General features: G+C 36.4%; 1 protein-coding gene across 1 annotated transcript in view; it reads left to right on the forward strand.

Annotated features, from left to right (window-relative positions):
* MICU1 (mitochondrial calcium uptake 1) overlaps positions 1–22,815 on the forward strand; it is a 283,476-nt gene that overhangs the window by 62,659 nt on the left and 198,002 nt on the right. The window contains exons 2-3 of the mRNA XM_072628225.1: positions 5,301–5,462; positions 21,712–21,871. Of these exons, the coding sequence (XP_072484326.1) occupies positions 5,302–5,462; positions 21,712–21,871 (321 nt within the window). The 5' untranslated portion in view covers position 5,301. The remainder of the gene's footprint in view (positions 1–5,300; positions 5,463–21,711; positions 21,872–22,815) is intronic.

Consider the following 22,815-nt stretch of genomic DNA (forward strand, 5'->3'; position numbering starts at 1 on the left):
TTCTCCAGTGAGAGATTTCACATTTTCTTCTATTTTTTTCACTCTTTTGATTTTGTTTTCTTCTTGATCTCTTATAGAGTCATTAGCTTCCACTTGCCCAATTCTAATTTTTAAGGAATTATTTTCTTCAGTGAGATTTTGTACCTTTTTCCCTATTTAGACAGTTCTGCTTTTTAAGGAGTTATCTTTTGCAGTGAATTTTTGTGCCTCTTGTCATTAGGCTTATTATGTTTTTTAAGGTGTTGTTTTCTTCAGTATATTTTTGTTCCTCTTTTACCAAGTTGTTAATTCTCTTTTCATAATTTTCTTAATCATTCTTATTTTTCCCTCCACATTTTCCTCTACCACTCATGTCTTTTTTTAACTCCTTCAGGAATTCTTGTTTGGTTTTTATGCAGTGAACATTTTTTCTTTGAGGCTTTGCTTGTAGCTCTTTTCACATTGTTGTCTTCTTCTAAGTTTGTGTCTTGTTCTTCTCTGCCACCATAGTAACTTTTTATAATCAAGTTCTTATTTTGTTGCTATTTGTTCATTTCACCAACCTATTTCTTGGCTTTGAACTTTATATAAAAGTTGGACTTGGCTTACCAGGGATTCTGGAGGCACTGTCCCAAGCGCTGGCTTTTTTGTGTTGTTATTTTCAGAGCTAATTCTAGGGGTCTGCACATTTTTTATTCTTCCAAGGTAGTGTGAGGAAGAGAGAGATATGGTCCCCTAAGGTAGTGTGAGGAAGAGAGAGATATGGTCCCCTAGAAGGACTCCTGCCCTGAAGCCACAAAAATTAGTGTACTTCTCTGCCTTGAAAGTGTGACCAGGGCTTTCTTGTGATGGATTCCAAGTGTTTTTCTCTGACCTAAAATTGTGACCCAGAACTGCATATGGACAATAGAGTGGCTATTAGCTCCAGCTGCACCCAGTGCCAGCAGAGGGTCCCCTGTAATCTCTTTCCCATCATTTAGTTGACCCCTCCTTACTGTCTGGTATGAGAGCTCTTGAAACTTCTGCTGTTATCACAGCTTCCTCTCATGACCTGTAGCTGGTGCTGCTGCCACATAGTCTAATGGCCACAGACTTCTCCCATTGAATTCTTGGGCTCAGATTATCTTGGGTAGGAAAAAATGTGTCACCTCAACTTTTTGTTGGCTTTGCCCCTAGAAAATTTGATTTGAAGGGTTATTTTAAAGTTGTTTATAGGGGAATATTGGGAGAGTTCAGATAGATGGCAGCTTCTCCTCTGCCGTCTTGGTTCCATCACCCATTATGTCTCTTTTAGTGTCTCTTAGTATTATTTGAATTTTATTTGCTTTCTTGGCTTCTGTAGAACCCTGGTGACATTTCTAACTGTCTATTTAACATCTTAGACTGGACATTCCATAGATATTTTAAACTTAATATAGCCAAAAGAATTCATTGTCTTCCCCGCCCCCCCCCCCAAATCATCTTCCTAACTTCCCCATTATTGTTGAAGGCACCATCATCCTCCCAGTTACGTGAGGTTGCAAGTTAGGTATTATCAAATCTTTGCTCTCTTTCAAATTCCACCCCCTGCTTCACATATCCAATCTGTTGCTGAATTCTCTAGATTCTACCTTTGTAACATCTCTCATATAAGCCTGGGAGACTGGGAGGATAGTGATACCTTCAATAAAGAGTTAAATTTAGAAGAGGGAAGGGAAGGCTTGGGTACCGTGGGAACCTTTCAGTTCTGTTTTGGATATGTTGAGTTTAATATGTCTTCAGGGCATCCAGTTTGTAATGTTCAGTAGGCAGTTGGTGACATGGAGCTAAATGTGGAGTGGGAGATACTAGGGTAGGACACACACACCCCCCCCCCCTTTGAGTCAGCTAAACCCCATGGGACTAGTAATAACAATCATAATAAAGAGGGCCTACGTAGAACCTTGAGAGAGAAGTCTGGAAAAGTATGCTAGGGTCGGATTGCAAAGGGCCTTAAAATGTAGACCAAAGAGCATTTGAATTTTATCCTGTAAGTGATGAGGATCCACTCTAAGCTGTTAGTGCTTTAATCTCTGGGATTATCTTCATTCTGTTTCATATTATACAAGGAATCCTCAACATTCATGCATTTCACTTTTAGGACATTCACAGCTATACATAATTGTGGCTATGTGCAGTAGAGAAAAAAGTGAGAGGCACCATGCATGCAGGTTTGTGGGGCTGCTGGTATCCTACTGGACGCTTCACCAGTCTTGTTCACCCCTAGAGTTGTAAAGGGCTCCCCCATGCTTTCATTGCATATTTTCATTATTCGTCTTTAAAACTCAAGTTTTGTATTGTAATTATTCCCCCAAATCATAGTGCAAGTCCTTTAGCCTCTTAAGCCCAAGCATTCAAAATCAGTGTTATTCTTAGTGAGAAAATAAAGGTGTTAGATGAACTTTGTGGGGAAACGTCTATACCTGTTATTGGCTTCAAGTCTGATGTTAAGGATTCCTCGTATCTGCAAAAAGGAGGAAAGTATTTGGATAACTATTCCTAAAAGGGTTCATTAATTTACTGTACAGAGTTCTAAAGTAACCTCTTAGCTGTGTGATGAGGGAATAGAAAAAAATGGAAAAACAGCTAAGTTTGTGGGTAAATGAGATATTGCTCACCCAAGTGAGCTTCCTACCCCTCCCACCCAATAGACTTCCATCCACATTGGCAAGATATAGTTCCATCACAGAGCTGAAAGGGAGATTGGAGATGGCAGGATGCCCCTTTCCCTTTTTTGCCTCAGTGTTCTTCTGACATCATAGCCCTTAACCCTCCTGTACTGTCAATTCCAGCATTGCTTCTCCTCTCCATTGCATTTTATAGGTTATTTCATGGTTACTGTGTTAGGAAAAGTGCACATTAATCAGAATTAATGTTTTGTAATAAAGATTTATATCACCCAGAAGTTTATTTTCAACAGTCTTTAGCAAAAAGTTAGCTTTTGGTGTTCAAGGAAACCAAATCCTCTAATTCCCATAGGTTCAGTGTATCACTATTCTTGTGTTTTACTTCCACACCATTTTCTAGGAAGGTTGCCCCTCTTCCCGCCCCCCCCCCACCTCTGCCAAAAAAAGTTATCTAGTAATATACCTTTTTCCCTACCATTAGATCTTGAGCTTCTTGAGGTAGGGACTTTTTTGCCTTTCTTTGTATCTCTCTCTAGCCTTTAGCACAGTGCTTGACCTATACTAAATGCTCCATGCATTTAGCTTGTTGACTGACAAAAAAGGTTCAACTCAAGATTTCTCTTCCTTGAAGATATTGCTTGCCAGCTCTGCTTTTCAGTCATCTTCTGTTGGCATTGTTTGCTATCCACAAAATAATATTTTGTACTTGCATCTTCTAAGACCTTTTTCTTCATTTGTTTCATGTATATCTTGTTTAACTAGATTATTAACTTAATGAGTAGAAAACCTCTCTTTTCTGATTTATGCAGGACTATTATGTGTTCTGGGCACACAGCATTTTTGAGTGGTTCAGTATAACAAGTAATTGAAGGGAGCAGTCACTTTATGCTTCGGGATTGATTAGAATCTGAGGAATCTTAGAACTTGAGGTTTAGGAAAATTTTTTTACTTTTCATTTCTGTTACCATCTTTTGTTTTCACATCACCTTCATTTCTGAATATGTCTTTCCCCCATTCTTCTGCTTAGAGAACTGTTAGTTGTAACAAGAAATAAAAAAAGAAAGAGGGGAAAAGATCAGTTCAACAAACCAACAACACAATGGCTGAACCTGACAGTACAATCTGTACTCCACTATCATGGTACCTCACCTTTTTCAAGAAAATAGAAAGGCACATATTTTTTATTTCTTTTTTAGAGATAAACTTGGTCAGTATAGATTCATAGATATGGAACTAGAAATTACCTTAAAGATCATCTGATCCAACCCCTTCATTTTACAGATTAAGATGTTAAGTGACTCTCCCAAGGTTACTCAGGTTACATGTATCAGAGTCAATATTGTAACATAAATTTTATAATTCCAGAGCCTATGCTTTTATCATTGTACTATGCTACTTCCTTGTGTAATTACAAAGCAGTGTAGGTTTTATTTTGTTTTTATAGTCATTGTATATATTGTTTTCTTGGTTATGCTACTTTTGCTTTATGTCAGTTCATTTAAATCTTCACATATATCTTTGAATTCTTCATGTGTATTCTTTCTTACAATGCAGAAATATTCCATTTCTTGTACTACAGTTTGTTTAGCTATTTCCCAGTCTTTGCATATCTACTTTGTTTCTAGTTGTTTCGTACCATCAAAAGTAGCATAATAAATACTTTAGCATATATGAGACTTTTGTTTCTGTGTTTGATTTCTTTAGCGTATATGTCTGGCAGTGGGATCAAGTTAGAGGATAATTATATTCATTACTTTCTTAGAATAATTCCACATTTCTTTGCCAGAAGGATTGGACCAATTTATAGTTTCAGCATCAGTGTGCCTACCTTTCGTTAGCCTGTCCAGCACAACACTGTTTCCATTATTTGTCATCTTTGCCAATTTATTGAGAGGCAAAAACCCAGAATTGTTTTGATTTGCATTTTTTTATATTTCAGGGATTTGGAATAATCATTATATTAGTATTTTGTACTTCTTTTGATAATTGTTTGTTCATATTCTTTGACCACTTATCTATTAAGAAACGGCTTGTGGTGTCATGTATTTTGGTGAGATCTATGTATATCTTGACTATCAGATCCTTATTAGACATATTTGATGCACAGATCTTTCCCCCCAGTTGACATCTTCCCTTCCTTCTCCAAGTTGCATTGCTTTTGTTTACACAGAAGTGTTTCAATATCATTTAACAGAATTTTTTTTTAATGATTATCTCTTTTATGGTTAAGAACCCTTTCTCTTAAACATAGTATAAGTAGTCCCTGATCTGATTCTTTTCTAGTATTTTTTATGGTATGACCTTTAATATTCAGTATATTTATCCATTTTGAGCTTATTGTGGTAAATCTAATTTCTGTTGAAAAACTTTAAGTTTTCCCAAAGCTTCTTGTCTAAGACATAGTTTTTCTTGAAGTCATTTATGTTCAGGGTATTAGATACTGTCTTTTATTAGTTCAGTTTTAAAAATTCATCCTTATTTAATCTATTCCACTGCCCTACTTTTCAGTTTTTTAACCAGCATCAAATCATTTTGATGATTACTACTTTAAAGTATCATTTGAGAATTGGAAATGCTGATGAGAAGGATTTAATGAAAATTACAAAAGATTTAGCATTTTATGTTTTCTTATTTTTAACTAGCAGAAAATAACATTTTTATTTTTTTTCTCCACAGGATGCTTTGTCTTCGTTTTTTCCCTGCTGTGGCAGGGCTGGCTATTGTTTCCCGACGGTACCATGGATCATCACAGCTTACTCAAGGTAGGCGCCGATTGATGATGGCAGCTTTCCTGGGAACATCAGCAGTTGCAGCAAGCACAGGCCTCTTATGGAAGAGGTAGGTTTACTCTAGTGGCCAGTACTTTTTCTCTCCCTACTTTTATACCCCCAAAGAAGCATTTTTCTCACCTCATTTTTAGCATTCTTTGTTGTCAGTCATTAAGTATTGCAGATATGCATATGTGAAATAAAGTGTCATAAAATTTAACTGTCTTTTGAGATTGAGTATATTTCTGATTTATAGACTGCCTGTTTTTCATGCTGAATATATTCTCAGACGGTTTGGTGCTTTTTTCCCCTCAGATTAAAATTAGTGGCAGCAGTAATTTTAGAAAATCAGTGACTCCTAAGATGAGTCATTTGATGACTCCTTGGTCACTGACCTCTTCTCTTAAGTCCCCTTATCATTTTGCTGATTGCACCTTGATTGGAACATGCCCACCATATTTTGCCTTTGATCCAACACAATGTTCAGTTGAACAAAGATGGAGAAAATCATACAACCATTCTGACTGTGTCCACCACCAATTTATGTTACACAATCTCAGTTGGGCCTTTATTGGTGCTAGGCAGTCCTACTCTACCTCCCTTTATCATCTCACTATGACACTCTGTATAGCAGCTCTTCCAAACCTTGTCATCCCTGCTTAAATCTTTCATGGCCCCCCTTCTCCCCAACCAATTTAGCTGAGAACTACCTCACATTTTATAGAAAAAAAATAGAGGCTATTCACCATGACCTCCCTTTTCTTTCCCTCTTCCTCATTGCCTGTTATTCAGGTGTCTTTTGCCACTCCCTCCTCCTTCACCCCTGTCTCATATGATGAGGTGGACTTGTTCCTTAAAGGCTAACATGCCCAGCTTTTTAAGTGATTCTGTTCAATCCCATCTCTTCCAATAGATTACCGCCTCAGTCATTCTTACTCTCACTTATTTTCAATTTCTTTCCCTCTCATTACTGGCTCCTTGCCACTGTCTACAAACATACCATGTCTCCCCCACCCCTAACTTTTTTATTCTTGTTAAGCAAAGTCAGCACCATCCAGACCATTAGTCTCACAATCTAGGTGCCATTCTCTACTCCTCACTATCTCTCACTGCCCCTATATCCAAGATATACCAAGGCCTGGCAGATTTACCTCTCTGATACTCCTCTTTCTCTCTTCTCATACAGCCAACACTGGGTCAGGCCCTTATCTCTCATACCTGGATTATTGTGATAGCCTACTGGTGGGTCAGTCTGTCTCACGTTTTTCCCCACTCCAATCCATCCTCTATTCAGCAACCAGGATGATTTTCCTAAAGCCCAGGTCCAACCATATCACTCCCCTACTCAGTAAACTCCAGTGACTGTCACCTCTAGGATGAAATATAAAATCCTCTTTGGTAGTCAAAGCCCTTCATAACCCATCTCCCTCCTCCCTTTCCAGTCTTCTTACACTTTATTCCCCACCATGTATCCTTCAGTCCAGTAACACTGGTCTCCTGGCTGTTGTATAAACAAGACCCTCTCTCTCAGCTCTGGGCATTTTCTCTGCCATTCTTCCATTCCTGGAATGTTCTTCCTCCTCATCCCCACCTATTGCTTTCCTTGGCTTCCTTTAAGTCTCAATTAAATTCCCATCTTCTACAAGAAGTGTTTCCCAACCCTTTTAAATTTTAATGCCTTACTTATCTTAATTATTTCCTATTTAGCCTATATATAGCCTATTTGTACATTTGTTTCCATGTTGTCTCCCATTAGATTGTAAATTCTTTGAGATCAGGAACTATCTTTTGCCTATTTTTGCATCTCTACTACTTAGCATAGTGCCTGGCACATAGTAGGCACTGAATAAATGTTTATTGACTTATTCACCAAAAATGCCTGAGTCACTATTTTTTGTGGTATCTATCTATCCAGTCTTTTTCCCTTTCTCAGTGTCAAGAGCAAAAATTTCAGTTCAAGTGTTGTGGTCAGAAATTAAATTTATTTATTGTAAAATTTTTCCTCTTATTCCTTAGAGTGATGTCACTCCTGCATCTTTGTCTGAGCAGGCTCTTAGTTCAGTTTCTGTTTTAAAGGTGCTGTCATACAACTCAACCTTTTGAAGGAACTAGAATGATAGAACTTTGTTGTATTCACTGTGCGGTGATGGAATCATATTTTCTTCAGGGCTGATTGAACAGATGAGAGCTAGCTACTTAGGAAATGGTACCTGCTTGAATTCTAGTTTGGAATGTGATGAACACACTGATATGGATTGCACAGTTATCTCATGCCATAATTTTACCATCTGATAAGCAGCTTCCCAATTGAGGGAGGAAGGTCTGGATTGTCTGGTCATGGTAGCTCTTGGTCAACCATAATCCCATGGACCCTTGGATAAGCAAGGTAATTTTTGGAATTTTCGTAGAGATTTGGCTGGCTCAGGTGTGTGATTTGGTTCAGAACTTGTAGAAAATCTGGGTGTATGCTAGAGTGACCTGCTTCCTAGATGCTAGATTTAAAGCATTATGGTTTTGGAGAGGGATAGCGCCCATATGAGAAGAAACTCTTTGGGGATATATCTTGCCTACTCCACATTGGACTAATCATAACCTAAGCTGGTGGATTGTGTTAGAACTGGACTAGGTTCAATATTCTTCATTATCTGTCTATGGCATGTGGGACAGCAAAAGTGAGAAAGATGGCAATGTCAAGTAAATGTTTTGTTTTTTTTTTAAAGAAATTCCTTACAACATTAAAAGCAGTTTATTGGGCTTTTACCAAAATACTAATATTCTAAAGTATTAACCTTTCATTAGCAGTTCTGTTTACTTTAGCTATTTAAGTGAAACCTTGCCTTCCTTAATGTTAGCATCTTACCGCTAAGATTATGCTCAGCATATCCATTATATATCTTATTATATATAATTGTTTACATTTTGTCGCCTCCTTTGATTACAAGCTCCTTAGAGATGCCTTTGCCTTTCTTTTCATCTGCAGCTCTTAGCATAGTGCCTGTCACATAGTAGATACTTACTTATTAAATACTTGTTGATGTTACTTGACTTTTCTGTTGTTAGACCGTAAAGCATAAAATGTACTGTCCTTGTAGTTAATCTATCTTGATGACAAAGTGGTTAGGACTCTGGGTCTGGAGTCCTGAGTTCCAATTTGGCCTCAGACACTTAGTGGTTGTGTTGTCCTAGAAAGGTTACTTGATCCCTTTACTCTTTCCTCAACTGTAAGAAGCAGTACCTACTTCCCAGGATTGTTGTAAAGATAGAACAAAATAATTTTTAAAATAATATTTTTTCTCCAGTTACATATAAAGATACTTTTAACATTGATTTTTTAAAAATTTGAAAATTTAAAAACATGCAAAAAAAATATAAAGGGAAAAATAGTATGCTTCAATCTACATTCAGACTCCCATCAGTTCTTTCTCTGGAAGTGGACAGCATTTTTCATCGTGAGTCCTTTGGAATTGTCTTGGATCATTCTATTGCTGAGAACAGCTAAATCATTCATAGTTGATTGTCATACCTTATTACTCTTACTGTGTACAATGTTCTCCTGATTCTGCTCAATTCACAAACAAGCTAATATTTGTAAAGTGTTTTGTAATTCTTAAAGCGCTGTATAAAAGCTAGCTATTATCTAGTTTTCTTCCAAATGAACCTGTAAGTATTTTTAAATACTTAGGTTTTATTGGGCTGTTATTATCTGGTGACTTCCTGTTTTTCAGCAGTGCTGAAGTGTGCAGATTTCTTTTGAGTAATTTGGTTTTGAGTCCACTGGAAAATGGCATTGTTCACATAAAAGTATTTGGTCTTATGGGGGAAAAATAAATGAAAAGAAGTATATAGTGTCATGACATAGCCCAGGATGTGATCTTCTGTCTGTATGAACTTTAGTTTTAAAAATATTTGAAGCCCAAGAAATCTAATGATTCAGGAATTGTGCTTTCTTAATTATGTTAGCATAAAAGCTACATCGATTTGTATAGACATGATATATATAGGGTAATGTGGATAATTAAAGTCCTCTTATCTCTTATCTAATAATTAGAATTTCTTCCTTTGATCAAAATTCTTAAAATGATGATGTCATAGCTTTCAGTATCACTTTCTTTTCTTTACTCTGGGAAAGAGTACAGAACCCTGGCACCCAAAACTTCAGTCTCTAACGTAGAACTTTGGAGGAATAGAACAAAGATGATGATGAGGAACGTTCAGCTTCTAAAGCTAGCTTCTTTATGCTCAGGTAGACTACAAACTTTTCAAATCTCTGATCTAGCTAGGAAACCTGATTTTATCTCAGATTTTGGCTATTAAGGCTTTTGGCTAGGTGAGGGTGAAGTTATTCCCTTTTAGGGAACTAGGCCTAAGGGATCTGACCTAGGCATTTTAAGACTACAGGGGAAGTGAGAGGTTAAATAATTCCTGAACAATCAAGAATTACTTGTTAATAGGTAAAAGGCAGGGAGATGCTTGATAAACTTTCATGCAAATTATAAAGTAAAACCATAAAATGTTGTAGAAAAAACACAAGCTAGGCAAAAGACATAAATATTTTCTGTATTTCCACCTTACTTAATTAGCAGTGGAAATTAATGAAATACTTTCACAGTGTTAAAAAAAATAGAGCCAGGTGAACTTCTGATAAATCAAAGAACCACTAGAGATTATCCATGTTGAGTCTCTGTATTCATGACAGATTTTTCTTCAGTCTTTTTATTTTTGGCCACTGGCTGTCTAGTGTCTAGTCTTAATTCTAACTAGAATTCTTTCTCTCCTTGTCTCTGACTTCTGGCTCTCTGACTACCTTCAAATCCCAACTAAAATTTTCTGCAAGAAGCTTTTCCTGGGAGTTGAGATGGCAGAGTCATCTGTAAATGCTCTCCCACTCCCCTTGTTGACCTTGAAAAACCCAGAGAATATTTCCCCAGGAAAAATCCTGGAGTAGTGAGATCAACTGAAAGGGTAAATAGTCTGTTAGCCCAAGAGGTTAGGAAAATCGTAAAGTGGGGGGCTCCCTCTTGCTGTGACTGAAAGGGACCAATGCACAACCAGAACTGTCCCAGACAGCCCCACCTCAGTGATCCAGGAGGAGATCCTGAGCCCCAGGGAGGTGGAGCCCATAAGCACCAACACCAGGACCCCACGGGTGCCTTAGCTTGGCCCGGGGAATTGGGCAGAGACCATTGCAGATGGGGATTCACCAGCCGCTGAGCCTTCCTGTGCTATAACTCATTAGAGGAGACCTCCTGCTGCCAGACCATCCCTCCCCAACACCTAGTGCAGCAAGTTCCAGGGTAATTCAGGGGAAACTCAGAAAGACTTCACCTGGTCTCTGCTTTGGCACACCAACCAGCTCAGCAGTAGGTGAGCTGCAGCATTCTAGCTTCTAGCTGAAAAAAACCAGAGACCACAATGTACAAACCCTCAAGTTCTAAGCACAAGAACCATAGGACAGAGCCCCCTGTTCCTCTGTGGAACAGAGCCCCATGTGCCCCAGAAGCAGAGATCCACTCTAAAAGTCAGGGGAAAGGCAATCATCATGAACAAGAAGCAAACCAGAAAAGAAAAGACCATAGAATCTTACTGTGGGGACAAGGACCAAAATACCAATACCAGAGAGATCAGCATTGAGACTGTACTCCCATCTGAAACCTCAGAAGGGAATATGAACTGGTCTCAAACCCAAAGAGCACTCTTGGAAGAGCTCAAGGAGGATTTTAAAAGCCAGATTAGAGAGGTAGAAGAAAAATTGGCTAATGATTTTAAAAATATGAAAAAAAGAATTCATGGAAGAATGTAAAAAAAAAAAATTGGACAAATGGATAAAGAGATACAAAACCTAACTGGAACAACTGGGCAAATGGAAAAGGAGATGCAAAAGTTAACTGAAGAAAACAATCTATTAAAAATTAGAATTGGACAGATAGGAGCTAATGACTATGAGACATCAAGAATCAGTCAAACAGAATCTAAAGAATGAAAAATAGAAGAAAATGTAAAATATTCTCATTGGAAAAATAACTGACCTGGAAAATAGATCCAGGAGAGAAACTCTAAGAATTATTGATCTATCAGAAAACCATGATGAAAAAAAGAACCTGTACAGTATCTTCTAAGTCAATGAGGTCCTAGATCCAGAGGGCAAAATAGTCATCAAAATATTCATCCACCAATCACCTCCTGAAAGTGATCCCAAACTGAATACACCAAGGAATATTGTTGCCAAATTCCATAACTATCAAGTGAAAGAGAAAATACTGGAGGAAGTCAGAAAGAAACAATTCAAATATCAAGGAGCTACAGTCAGGATCACACAGGATCTTGCAGCTTCTACATTAAAAGATCAGAGGGATCATAATATGATATTCCGTATGGCAAAGGAGCTGGTACTACAACCAAGGATCAGTTACCCAGCAAAACTGAGCATAATATTTCAGGCAAGGAGATGGACATTCAGTGAAATAAGTGATTTCCAGACCTTCCTAATAAGAAGGCCAGAGCTCAAAAAATTTGATCTTCAAAGACAGGTCTCAAGAGAGGTATAAAAAGATAAATGGGAGTGGGAAACTTGATATTTGGCAAACTGTTTATATCCCTGTAAGGGAAGATGATGCTTGTTAATCTTGAGAACTGTATATTTATTATGATATTTAAAAGGGATATACATAGAAGGTGTGAGTATGAATTAAATGATGTGATGATAAAAATGTGATTTAAGGGTATGAAGGAATTGTAACAGGAAATGTGAAAAGGAAGAGGCAGAAAAAGGTAAATTACATCGCAGGAAGAGGAACAAAAACATTACAGCAGAGGAAAAGAGGGGAGGGAGATGAGCATCATTTGAGATTTACTGTCATCTGATTTGATTCAAGCAGGGAACATCAAACTCAGTTAAGTGTAGAAATCCAACTAGCTCTATAAGCAATAGGAGGAGAAAGGGGAAAGAAAAGGGAAGGGAATAAGTAGTAAGGGGAAAGGGCAGTCAAAGGGAGGGAGGCTGAAAAAAGGGAAGGAAGACTGAGGAAGGCAGTGGTCAAAAATTAAAACTATTGTGGAGAGGAAGGGAGAAAGGAGAACGAAAAGCATACACGGAGGGAAAATAGGATAGAGGGAAAGACACAGTAATCATAACTGTGAATGTGAATGGGATGAACTCTCCCATAAAACTGAGGTGAATAGCAGAATGGATTAAAAACTGTAATCCAGCAATATGTTGTTTACAAAAAACATATTTGAAACAGGGGTATACACGCAGGGTAAAGGTAAAAGGTTGGAGCAGAATATATTATGCTTCAGCTGATGTAAAAAAAGTAGTGGTAGCAATCCTAATCTCAGACAAAGCAAAAGCAGAAATAGATCCAATTAAAAGAGATAAGTAAGGAAACTATATCCTGCTAAAAGGCACCGTAGACAATGAAGCAGTATCATTACTAAACATATATGCTCCAAGTGGAATAGCATCCAGATTCTTAGAGAAGTTAAGGGAGTTACAGGAAGAAATAGACAGCAAAACTATACTAGTGGGGGACCTCAACCTCCCCCTCTTTCAACTTGATAAATCTAACCTCAAAATAAACAAGAAAGAAGTGAAGGAGGTGAATAGAATTCTAGATAAGGTAGGTATGATAGATCTCTGGAGAAAATTGAATGGAGATAGAAAGGAATATTCCTTTTTCTCAGTGGTACATGGCACATACACAAAAATTGACCATGTACTAGGGCATAAAAACCACACAATCCAATGCAGACAAGCAGATGCATCCTTCTCATATCATGATGCAATAAAAATTACATGTAATAAAAGACCACAGAAGGATAGACTAAAAATTAATTGGAAACTAAATAATCTAATCCTAAAGCATGAATGGGTTAAACAACAAATCATGGAAACAATCGATAACTTCGTTCAAGAAAATGACAATAATGAGACAACCTACCAAAACTTATGGGATGCTGCAAAAGCAGTTCTTAGGGGAGGTTTTATATCATTAAACACCTACATGAATAAAATAGAGAAAGGGGAGATCAATGAATTGGGCATGCAACTGAAAAAGCTAGAAAAAGAACAAATTGAAAATCCCCAAGTAAATGCCAAATTAGAAATACTGAAAACCAAAGGAGAGATTAATAAAATTGAAATTAAGAAAACTATTGAACTAATAAAGAAAATTAAGGGTTAGTTTTATGAAAAAAAACCAAAAAAATTGATAAACCTTTGGTCAGAAGAAAACCAGTTTATCAGTATCAAAAATGAAAAGAACGAACTCAGCTCTGACAAAGAGGAAATTAAAACAATAATTAGAAATTACTTTGCCCAACTGTATGCCCATAAATTTGTCAATCTTAATGAAATGAATGAATATTTAAAAAAAATATAAATTGCCCAGATTAACAGAAGAGGAAGTTGAATAGTTAATAGCCCCATCTCAGAAAAAGAAATTGAACAAGGCATCAGTGAACTCCCTAGGAAAAAATCTCCAAGGCCAATTGGATTTACAAGTGAATTCTATCAAACATTTAAAAAAACAGTTAATTCCAATATTGTATAGACTGTTTGGGAAAATTGGTGAAGGAGTCCAACCAAATTCTTTTTATGTTACAAATATGGTTCTAATACCTAAACCGAGAAGAGCCAAAACAGAGAAAGAAAATTATAGACCAATTTCTCTAATGAATAAAGATGCAAAATTTTTAACTAAGATATTAGCAGAAAGAATACAACACCTTATCATGAGAATAATGCATTACGATCACGTAGGATTTACACCAGGAATGCAGGGCTGGCTCAATATTAGCAAAACTATCAGCATTATTGGTCATATCAACAACAAAACTAACAGACACCATATGATTGTCTCAATAGATGCAGAAAAAGCTATTGAAAATATACAACACCCATATCTATTGAAAACACTGGAGAGTATAGGAATAAATGGAGTTTTCCATAAAATAATAAGCAGTATCTACCTAAAACCATCAGCAAGCATTATATGTAATGGGGATAAGCTAGATGCATTTCTATTAAGATCATGGTGAAACAAGGATGTCCATTATCACCACTCTTTTTCAATATAGTGCTAGAAATGTTAGTTTTACCAATAAGAGAAGCAAAAGAAATTGAAGGAATTAAAATAGGCAAAGAAGAAACTAAGTTATTACTCTTTGCAGATGATATGATGATATACTTAGAGAATCCCAGAGAATCAAGTAAAAAACTACATGAAGTAATAAACAACTTTTGGAAAGTTGGAGGTTACAAAATAAACCCACATGAATCATCTGCATTTCTATATATTACTAACAAAGCCCAACAGCAAGACATAGAAAGAGACATCCCGTTTAAAGCTACGATAGAAACAATAAAATAACTGGGAGTCTACCTACCAAAACAAACCCAGGGACTATATGAAAACAATTACAAAACATTTTTTGCACAAATAAAGTCAGATCTAAGTAAGTGGAAAAACATCAGTTGCTAGTGGGTAGACTAAGCTAATATAATAAAAATGACAATTCTACTTAAATTAATTTGCTTATTCAGTGCCATACCAATCAAACTACCAGATGATTATTTTCTAGAGGTAGAAAATGTAATATCAAAATTCATCTGGAAGAACAAAAGATCCAGAATATCAAGGGAAATAATGAAAAGAAATGCTAAGGAAGGTGGCCTATCCTTACCAGATCTCAAATTGTATTATAAAACAGCAGTCATCAAAACCACTTGGTATTGGCTAAGAAACAGAGGGGTAGAGCAGTGGAATAGGTTAGGTACTCAAGACGCAGTAGTCAGTGAATATAGTAGTCTGCTGTTTGATAAACCCAAGGACCCCAGCTTCTGATATAAGAACTCACTGTTTGACAGAAATTGCTGGGAAAACTGGGCAACAATGTAGCGGAAACTGGGCATAGACCAATGGCCTGACACCATACACAAGAATAAAGTGCAAATGGTCTAGGTATAAAGATTGATACTATAAACAAATTAAGGGAGCACGGAATAGTGTATTTGTCAGATTTATAGAGAATGGGGAAATTTTTGACCAAACAAGAGATAGAGAACATTATAAACTGCAAAATGGATAATTTTGATTACATTAAATTGAAAAGTTTTGCACAAGCAAACTCAATGCAATCAAGATTAGGAGGGAAGCAGAAAACTGGGAGTTTTTGCAACTAGTGTCTGTGATAAAGGCCTCATTGCTAAAATATATAGAGAACTGAGTCAAATTTACAAGAATACAAGTCATTCCCCAATTGATAAGTGGTCGAAGGATATGAACAGGCAGTTTTCAGAGGAAGAAATTAAAGCTATCTATAATCATATGAAAAAATGCTCTAAATAGCTGTTGATTAGAGAGATGCAAATCAAAACAACTCTGAGGTACCACATCACACCTATCAGATTGGCTAACATGACAAAACAAGATGATAAATGTTGGAGAAGATGTGGGAGAGCTGGAACAGTAATTCATTGTTAGTGGAGCTATGAGCTGATCCAACCATTCTGGAGAGCAATTTGGAACCATGCCCAAAAGGCTATAAAAATGTGCATGCCCTTTGACCCAGCAATATCACTTCTGGGACTGTATCCCAAAGAGATCATAGAAATGGGAAAGGGTCCCACATGGACAAAAATATTTATAGCAGCTCTCTTTGTGGTGGCCAAAACCTGGAAATCAAGGGGATACCCATCAATTGGGGAATGGCTGAACAAATTGTGGTATATGATTGTAATGGAATACTATTGTACTATGAGAAATGATGAGCAGAAAGACTTCAGAGAAGCCTGGAAAGACTTATATGAACTAATGCTGAGTGAAAGGAGCAGAACCAGGAGAACTTTGTACACAACAATAACCACAGTGTGCGAGGCATTTTTCTAGTAGACTCAGTACTTCATTGAAATGCATGGACTTAAAAAATTCCCAGTGGACTCTTGAGGCAAAATACCTTCCACATTCAGAGAAAGAACTATGGAATTGGATCTCAGATAGAAACAGACCATTTTCTTTTGTATTATGTTTTGGGTTTTTTTGTTTGTTTTATGGTTTCTCCCATTCATTTTAATTCCTCTGTGCCACATGCATTTAATAGGAATGTACATGTAGAACCTATATAAGATTGTACGCTATCTCAGAAAGGGAGTGGGGAGGGAGGGGAGAATGAGGGGGAGGGAATGGGAAAAAAATACAAGATATATGGAAGTGATTGTCAACACTGAATAAAAGAATTCAATAAAAAAAAACACAGCAAAAAACCAATTGGTTTAGTAAGAAATTTTGTTTAAATAAATGGATTTTTAAAAAGTTAGTTAAATTGGTAAATATCTGCATCTTATTTCCTCCAGCCAGTTCTTTCTCTGTGATGCATAGTTTTATTTTTGTTTGAAATCTTAGATTATGGGATATGAACTGAAGGACTGACTAGATGAAGGTTATGTAGAAATTTTTGCATTGTCACCTTCTCTTAAGCGTACCTTATGTTGAGTATTGTCCTTTACATGTCTTTTCTTCAATATTTTGTGATTCTTCTCTTGTTACCAGATTGCTTTTTTAGAGTGCTTCTTCTTGTTCTCTCTCTCTCTCTCTCCTGCATTAATTTCTCAGAGGTCGCAGGGTTAGGCAGTGGTTGGAATATAGGTCATGGCCAAAACAGGAGAGTCAAGATCACCATACTGAAAGAGTTGGATGGCAAGAAGGAAGTTGATGGTTTGGAAACAAGAAGGTTAAAGCAGGTACTCTTGAGTCATGGGTTATTTATGGGTGAAGCGGGCTAGAAGTCAGCAGTCAGTGACTGGAATCTAGGAAATTTAGGCTGATCTAGAGCCAACAGTAGGGATCCCTCTATAAAAGTGAGCCCAATCCTGTGAAAATACTGCTATACTTTTATACTTTTTCATTCCCTCCTGATTGAGAATGACTTTGGAATAGCAAATATCTCAGAATTCTAAGATAAGAAGTTGGGAACTCATAACTAGAAAAAAAAAATCTACTATTGAACACATGGAATAAGCATTCAGCCTTTGCTTAAAGATTTCCAGGGAGGGAGAACCTAACCTCTCAAGGCAATCCAGTTTGTGCTTTTGGATAGTGTTAATCATCATGAAATTTCTCCATAATTCAATCCTAAATTTTCCTCTTTGCATCTTCTACCTTTTGTTCCTAGTTCTCTCTGGGTCCACTGAGAACAAATCTTATCTTTCTTCCAAATGATAAGACGACTATTATTATACCATCAAGGTACAAACCCAGAACTAGAGAATGACTCTAAAACATATGTAGGCAAAACCTCAAAGAAAAATACAATGTGCACACAAATTCAACTAGAAGAGATGAGGCAAGAAATTTTAAAAAGAGTTTAAACTTGTTTTGCTGGTGAAATGAGAGCACTGGAATAAAAAAAAAATGGAAGGGAAATAAGAACTGTCAAAGAAAGTTTTGGAATGAAAATTAGGAGGTTGTCACAAGAGACACAAAATCTTGCCAGTTAATAAATTCCCTGAAAATTAGAATGAGCCAAACAGAAGCCAGTAACTCCATGAGATAACAAAAAATATTAAAACATAAACCAAAAGTGAAAAAATGGAAGAAAATGTAAGGCATTTCATAGTTAAAACAATTAACCTGGAAAAAATTTGACAAGAAAGAAATTTAAGAATCACTCAGTCAATAAACTTTACTATGTTAATCCTTGGAGATGCAACAGAGAGGCAAAAGAGAGTCCGTACCCTCAAGTGGCTCTCATTCTAATGGGAAAGACAGCAAACAAATTATGTTATACAAGCAAATTATAGTCTGGATAAAAAAGGAAATAATTAATAGAGGGAAGAAACTAGAATTAAGAGGAATTGGGAAATACTTCCTGTAGAAGATATGATTTTAATTAGAACTTAAAGGAAACCATAGAAAATGGTAGATAGAGGTGATGAGGGAGACCATTCCAGGCATAGAGGAGTGCTGGAGAAGATTCCCAGAACCTAAAGAAAGTCTTTTTTGTGAAAGAGTCAGGAAGTGTCTCTAAGTTAAAGAATATGTGGTGTGAAGTAAGGTGTTAGAAGACTGGAAAGGTAGAAGGGATCTAGGAAAACTTTGAACAACAAGCAGATGAATTTGTATTTGATCCTGGAAATCATAGAGAATCATAGGAATTTATTGAGTAGAGGAGTGACATTGTTGAACTTGCAGTTTAAGAAAATCACTCTGTTGGCTGAGTATTTTGATAGGTTGGAGTAGGGGAAAATGTGAGGCAAGCAGACATACCTGCAGGCTATTTCAGTACTCCAGACATGAGGTAAAAAAAAAAAGCCTACATTAGAGAAGGGGCAGTGTCAGGGGAGAGAAGAGGCCATGTTTGAAAGATATTGCAAAGGTAAACTCACAGGCCTTGGCAACAGCATCATTGGACTATCTGAAAACCATGACCAAGAAATCTTGAAAGTGCCTAGTTCTTTTAGAGCTGGAGGGCTGAGTAGAAAGAAACCTAAAAATGAAAACTCCCAAGAATATTCTAGCCAAAATCTTGAGCTTCCAGGTCAAAGAAAAAGTATTGCAAAGACCAGAAATATTTCAAATACAGAAGATCCATAGTTAAGATTATTCAAGATTTAGCAGCTACCATTTTAAAAGAACAGAGAGCTTTGAATTCAGTATTCCAGGAGATAAAAGATATAGGCTTTCAACCAAGAATAATTTACCTAGCAAAACTGAATATAATCCTAAAGGGGAAAAATAGTCTTCAATGAAATAGAGGACTTCTGAGGATTCCTGATAAGACACATGAACTGTGTAGAAACTTGAAAGTTCAAACACAGGAGTGAAGAGAATCATAAAAAGGTAAACACATATGAACAATGATAAAGGACTAAACAAGGATAAACTTTACATTCTAGTATGGGAAGATGATACATGTGGGTCCGTTGCACTTTGCCTTAATCAGGGATCATAGAGGTAATCAAATTCCTTGGAATAGTTCTGTTATATCTTGATGATCTTAAGAGAAGAATGAGAAGAGAGGAGATGAGGATTTCACTAGGAGGAAGGGAGAAGAAAGTTAAAGAAAAGTGTTTCACATAATCAGGGTGCAGAAGATATCTGCCCAGAGAATGAGGAGGTTGGCTGATATTTGAATCTCATTCTCATCTGAACTGATAAAAAGAAATAAGAATACAGATATGCATACATACACATGTACAAAAAATACATCTCACTCAACAGGGAAATAGGAAGTTAAAGGGAGAAGGAAGAATTAGAGGAAAAATAGATTAAGAAAGAGATTAATCTTAAGGATGTACAAAAACATTTGTAGCTCTTTGAGTATCTAAGAATGAGAATTTGAAATGATGCCTGTCAATTGGGGAATGGCTATATTAGTTACGTGGTGGAATACCATTGTACTGTAAGAAATGATGAAGCAGATGATTTTAGAGAAGCCTGGGAAGGCTGGTGTGAACTGATACAGAGGGAAGTGAACAGAACCAAGAGAACAGTTTATGTAATGGCAGCAATGTTGGAAAGACGAAAAAGCCTTGAAAGAAGAAAGGAAAACTGATCAGTATAGTGATCAGCTCCAATTCCAGAGAACTAACTATGGAACGTGATACCTGTCTCCTGATGAAAGACTCAGTGCAGAATCTCTCTCTCTCTCTCTCTCTCTCTCTCTCACACACACACACACACACACACACATAGACACACACACACACACATTTGACATGATTAATTTGGAAATTTGTTTTGCTTTACTTTGCATGTTTGTAATAAGGGTTTTGTTTTTCTTTAGTTCTCAATTGGAGGATGAGTTGGGGTGAGTTGGAAAGAAGGTACATTTTTGCTGATTTAAATATAATTTAAAACATAAATTCTTCTTGTTCTGCTCACTTCATTTTACATCAGTTCATACAGGTCTCCCAAATTTTTTTCTAAATCTGACTCAGTAATACTCTCTTACCTTCATTTACTATAATTTGCCTATTATTTTACAACTAATGAGCATTTCTTTAATTTCTAGTTCTTTGTAAGAACAAAAGGTACTATTATGAAGATTTTGGTACTCCTTTACTGAATATTAGTCCTTTTCTATTTTCGTTTATTTCTTTAAGGTGTAAGCCTAATATAGTGGCATTGCTGGGTCAGAGTGTACGCATAGTTCTGTAGTTCAGAGAATATTTCTAAATTGTTTTATAGAATGCCTAGGGCAATTGACAATGTCGCTAAAATTTTATCAATTTTGTTTTCCCACAGTCCCTCCAGTAATCATCTTCCTTTTTTTGTCATCTTTGCCAAACTGATGACTGTGAAACAGAATCTCAGAGATGTTCTCATTTGCATTTTTCTTATTAGAGATTTGGAACATTTTTTTTCACATGATTGTTAATAGCTTGGATTTCTTCTTGTAAGAAATTCCTGTTCATGTCCCATCTGTTGGGGATATCTCTTACTCTTATATATTTGAATTATTTCCCTATGTATCTTCAGTATTGAACTTTTATCAGAAAAACTCCTGCAAAGGTGTCTTTTCTCCTTCTAATTATTTTCCTTCTCATTTTAGCCACATTGATTTTATTTGTGCAAAAAGATAGTAAGGATATGGACCGGTCCTGTTATTTCACTATATGGAATTATAAAGAGAGAAAAACTTCCTCTACCAGTGTAGGCCAGCACCTTCCTTACAGCTTAGAGTCTTAATAAGCAAAAATTTTGCAAAAAATATTTCAATTTTATATAATCAGAATTGTCCATTTTATCTTCTGTGATACTTGCAATCCCTGGTTTGTTTTCATCATATGTTCTCTTACCCAAAAACTCTTTATGATTAGATTATTTAAACTCCATTCAATATTGAATTCTTTCTTCAGACGTCCTTTGTTGGTTGTAATTTTTATTATGTTATGGTTAGTCAGGGATGTAGTTAATATTTCTCCTTTTCTTCATTTGTTTGTGGTTTTTAATGCCCTAACCTGTGATGACTTTTTATAAAGGTGCCAAACACATGTGAGCAATGTGAGAGGTCACTGAGGACTGAGGCAGTCAGAAAAGACTTAATAGAAAAGGCAGAATAAATTTTTGACAGCTTGACTTGACAGAAGTAAGAACCGCTGGACACACATGACATTCATTGTTCTTAATGTTGAAAACTTGTGATATTAAGGATCTCAGTTATGTTTAGAGTATTAATTATACTTATGTATAGACACTAGATTTTTTTAAAAGCAGATCTGTTTTTCTTGATCCTGTTACTCCTATGAGTGGGTCTTGTTTGGTTTGTGGGATATTGCCTACAGATTGGATTAATCCATATTATATTCTTGCCCATCTCAGAGCCCATGCAGAATCTCCACCATCATTAAACAAAGACCTCAAGGATGACAGTGAGGATGAGGACAATGAGGAGAATAAGGATGAAGAAGACAGTAAAAACAGTCAGGTTCCTCTACCAGAAGAGAACAAAAAGAAGTATTCCGGATTCAGGGACCGAAAGGTATTGGGAAAAAAAAATCTCCTCTTGTAGAGGAGATCTTTGTGGTGATATCACTGTATAATTTTTACTATCCTGTATACTGTATGTTGAATGCTATGCCTGAAATGTCTCTTTTAAATATAATATAAATTTCATATTCTCTATATTCTCACTTCCAAAATGATTATTTTTTCCTATTTACCAATCATACTCTAAGCCAAAAGTATTGAAGCAATGTGAAATACTTAACTTGCAGGTCAGAACTAGTGCCAAGAATGTCTCCTATTTTCGTCTTCTTTGTGATCTTGTACTTAATTTGACTTCTGAATTTTAATCTCTTGCTTAATAAAATTAAATGACAATAAATGCCATGGTGCTTATTACCTTGTGATTTCACCCTGCTTGTGATTTGCAATATCAGGTTTTAATTATGAATAGACCTCCTTTAGCAAAATATAAATGGGAATAATGAAACAGTCACTGACTAATAATAATTCTCAATGTTTGTGTGCATACTTATGTGTAAAGTTCTTCTGTCACAGTCACCACCTGCTGTTATCATCATATGTACTTATATCACAGAAAAGTTCCACTTTCTTCATCTTGTTAATGCCTAGTATTGTTGAATTTAGTGTCCAGGAACTGGCAATATAAAAAGCAAAGTAATGACTTTCTTTCCGACTTCATTCCCCATAATCAGTTTTCGACTTTTAAATCCATATTTAAGAAGCTCACTCTCTTCATTTGTCCTACTAGTTTTACTGCTTCAAGGTCAAGTGTTTGGTTCTTTTCTTCCTCCTCAGAATTCTCTTTGGGAGACTTTGATTCTCTGCCAAGTTTGTTTGCATGATGCTCCCCCCCCAGTAACTGGCAATTCAGTTTAATTCAACAGGCATTTATTAAGTGCCTTCTGTGTGCGAAGCAGTGTGGTTGGATCTGGGGATACAGCAGCAGAAATGGATAGT

This window comes from Notamacropus eugenii, chromosome 1 (genome assembly GCF_028372415.1).
Source record: "Notamacropus eugenii isolate mMacEug1 chromosome 1, mMacEug1.pri_v2, whole genome shotgun sequence".
Lineage (NCBI taxonomy): Eukaryota > Metazoa > Chordata > Mammalia > Diprotodontia > Macropodidae > Notamacropus > Notamacropus eugenii.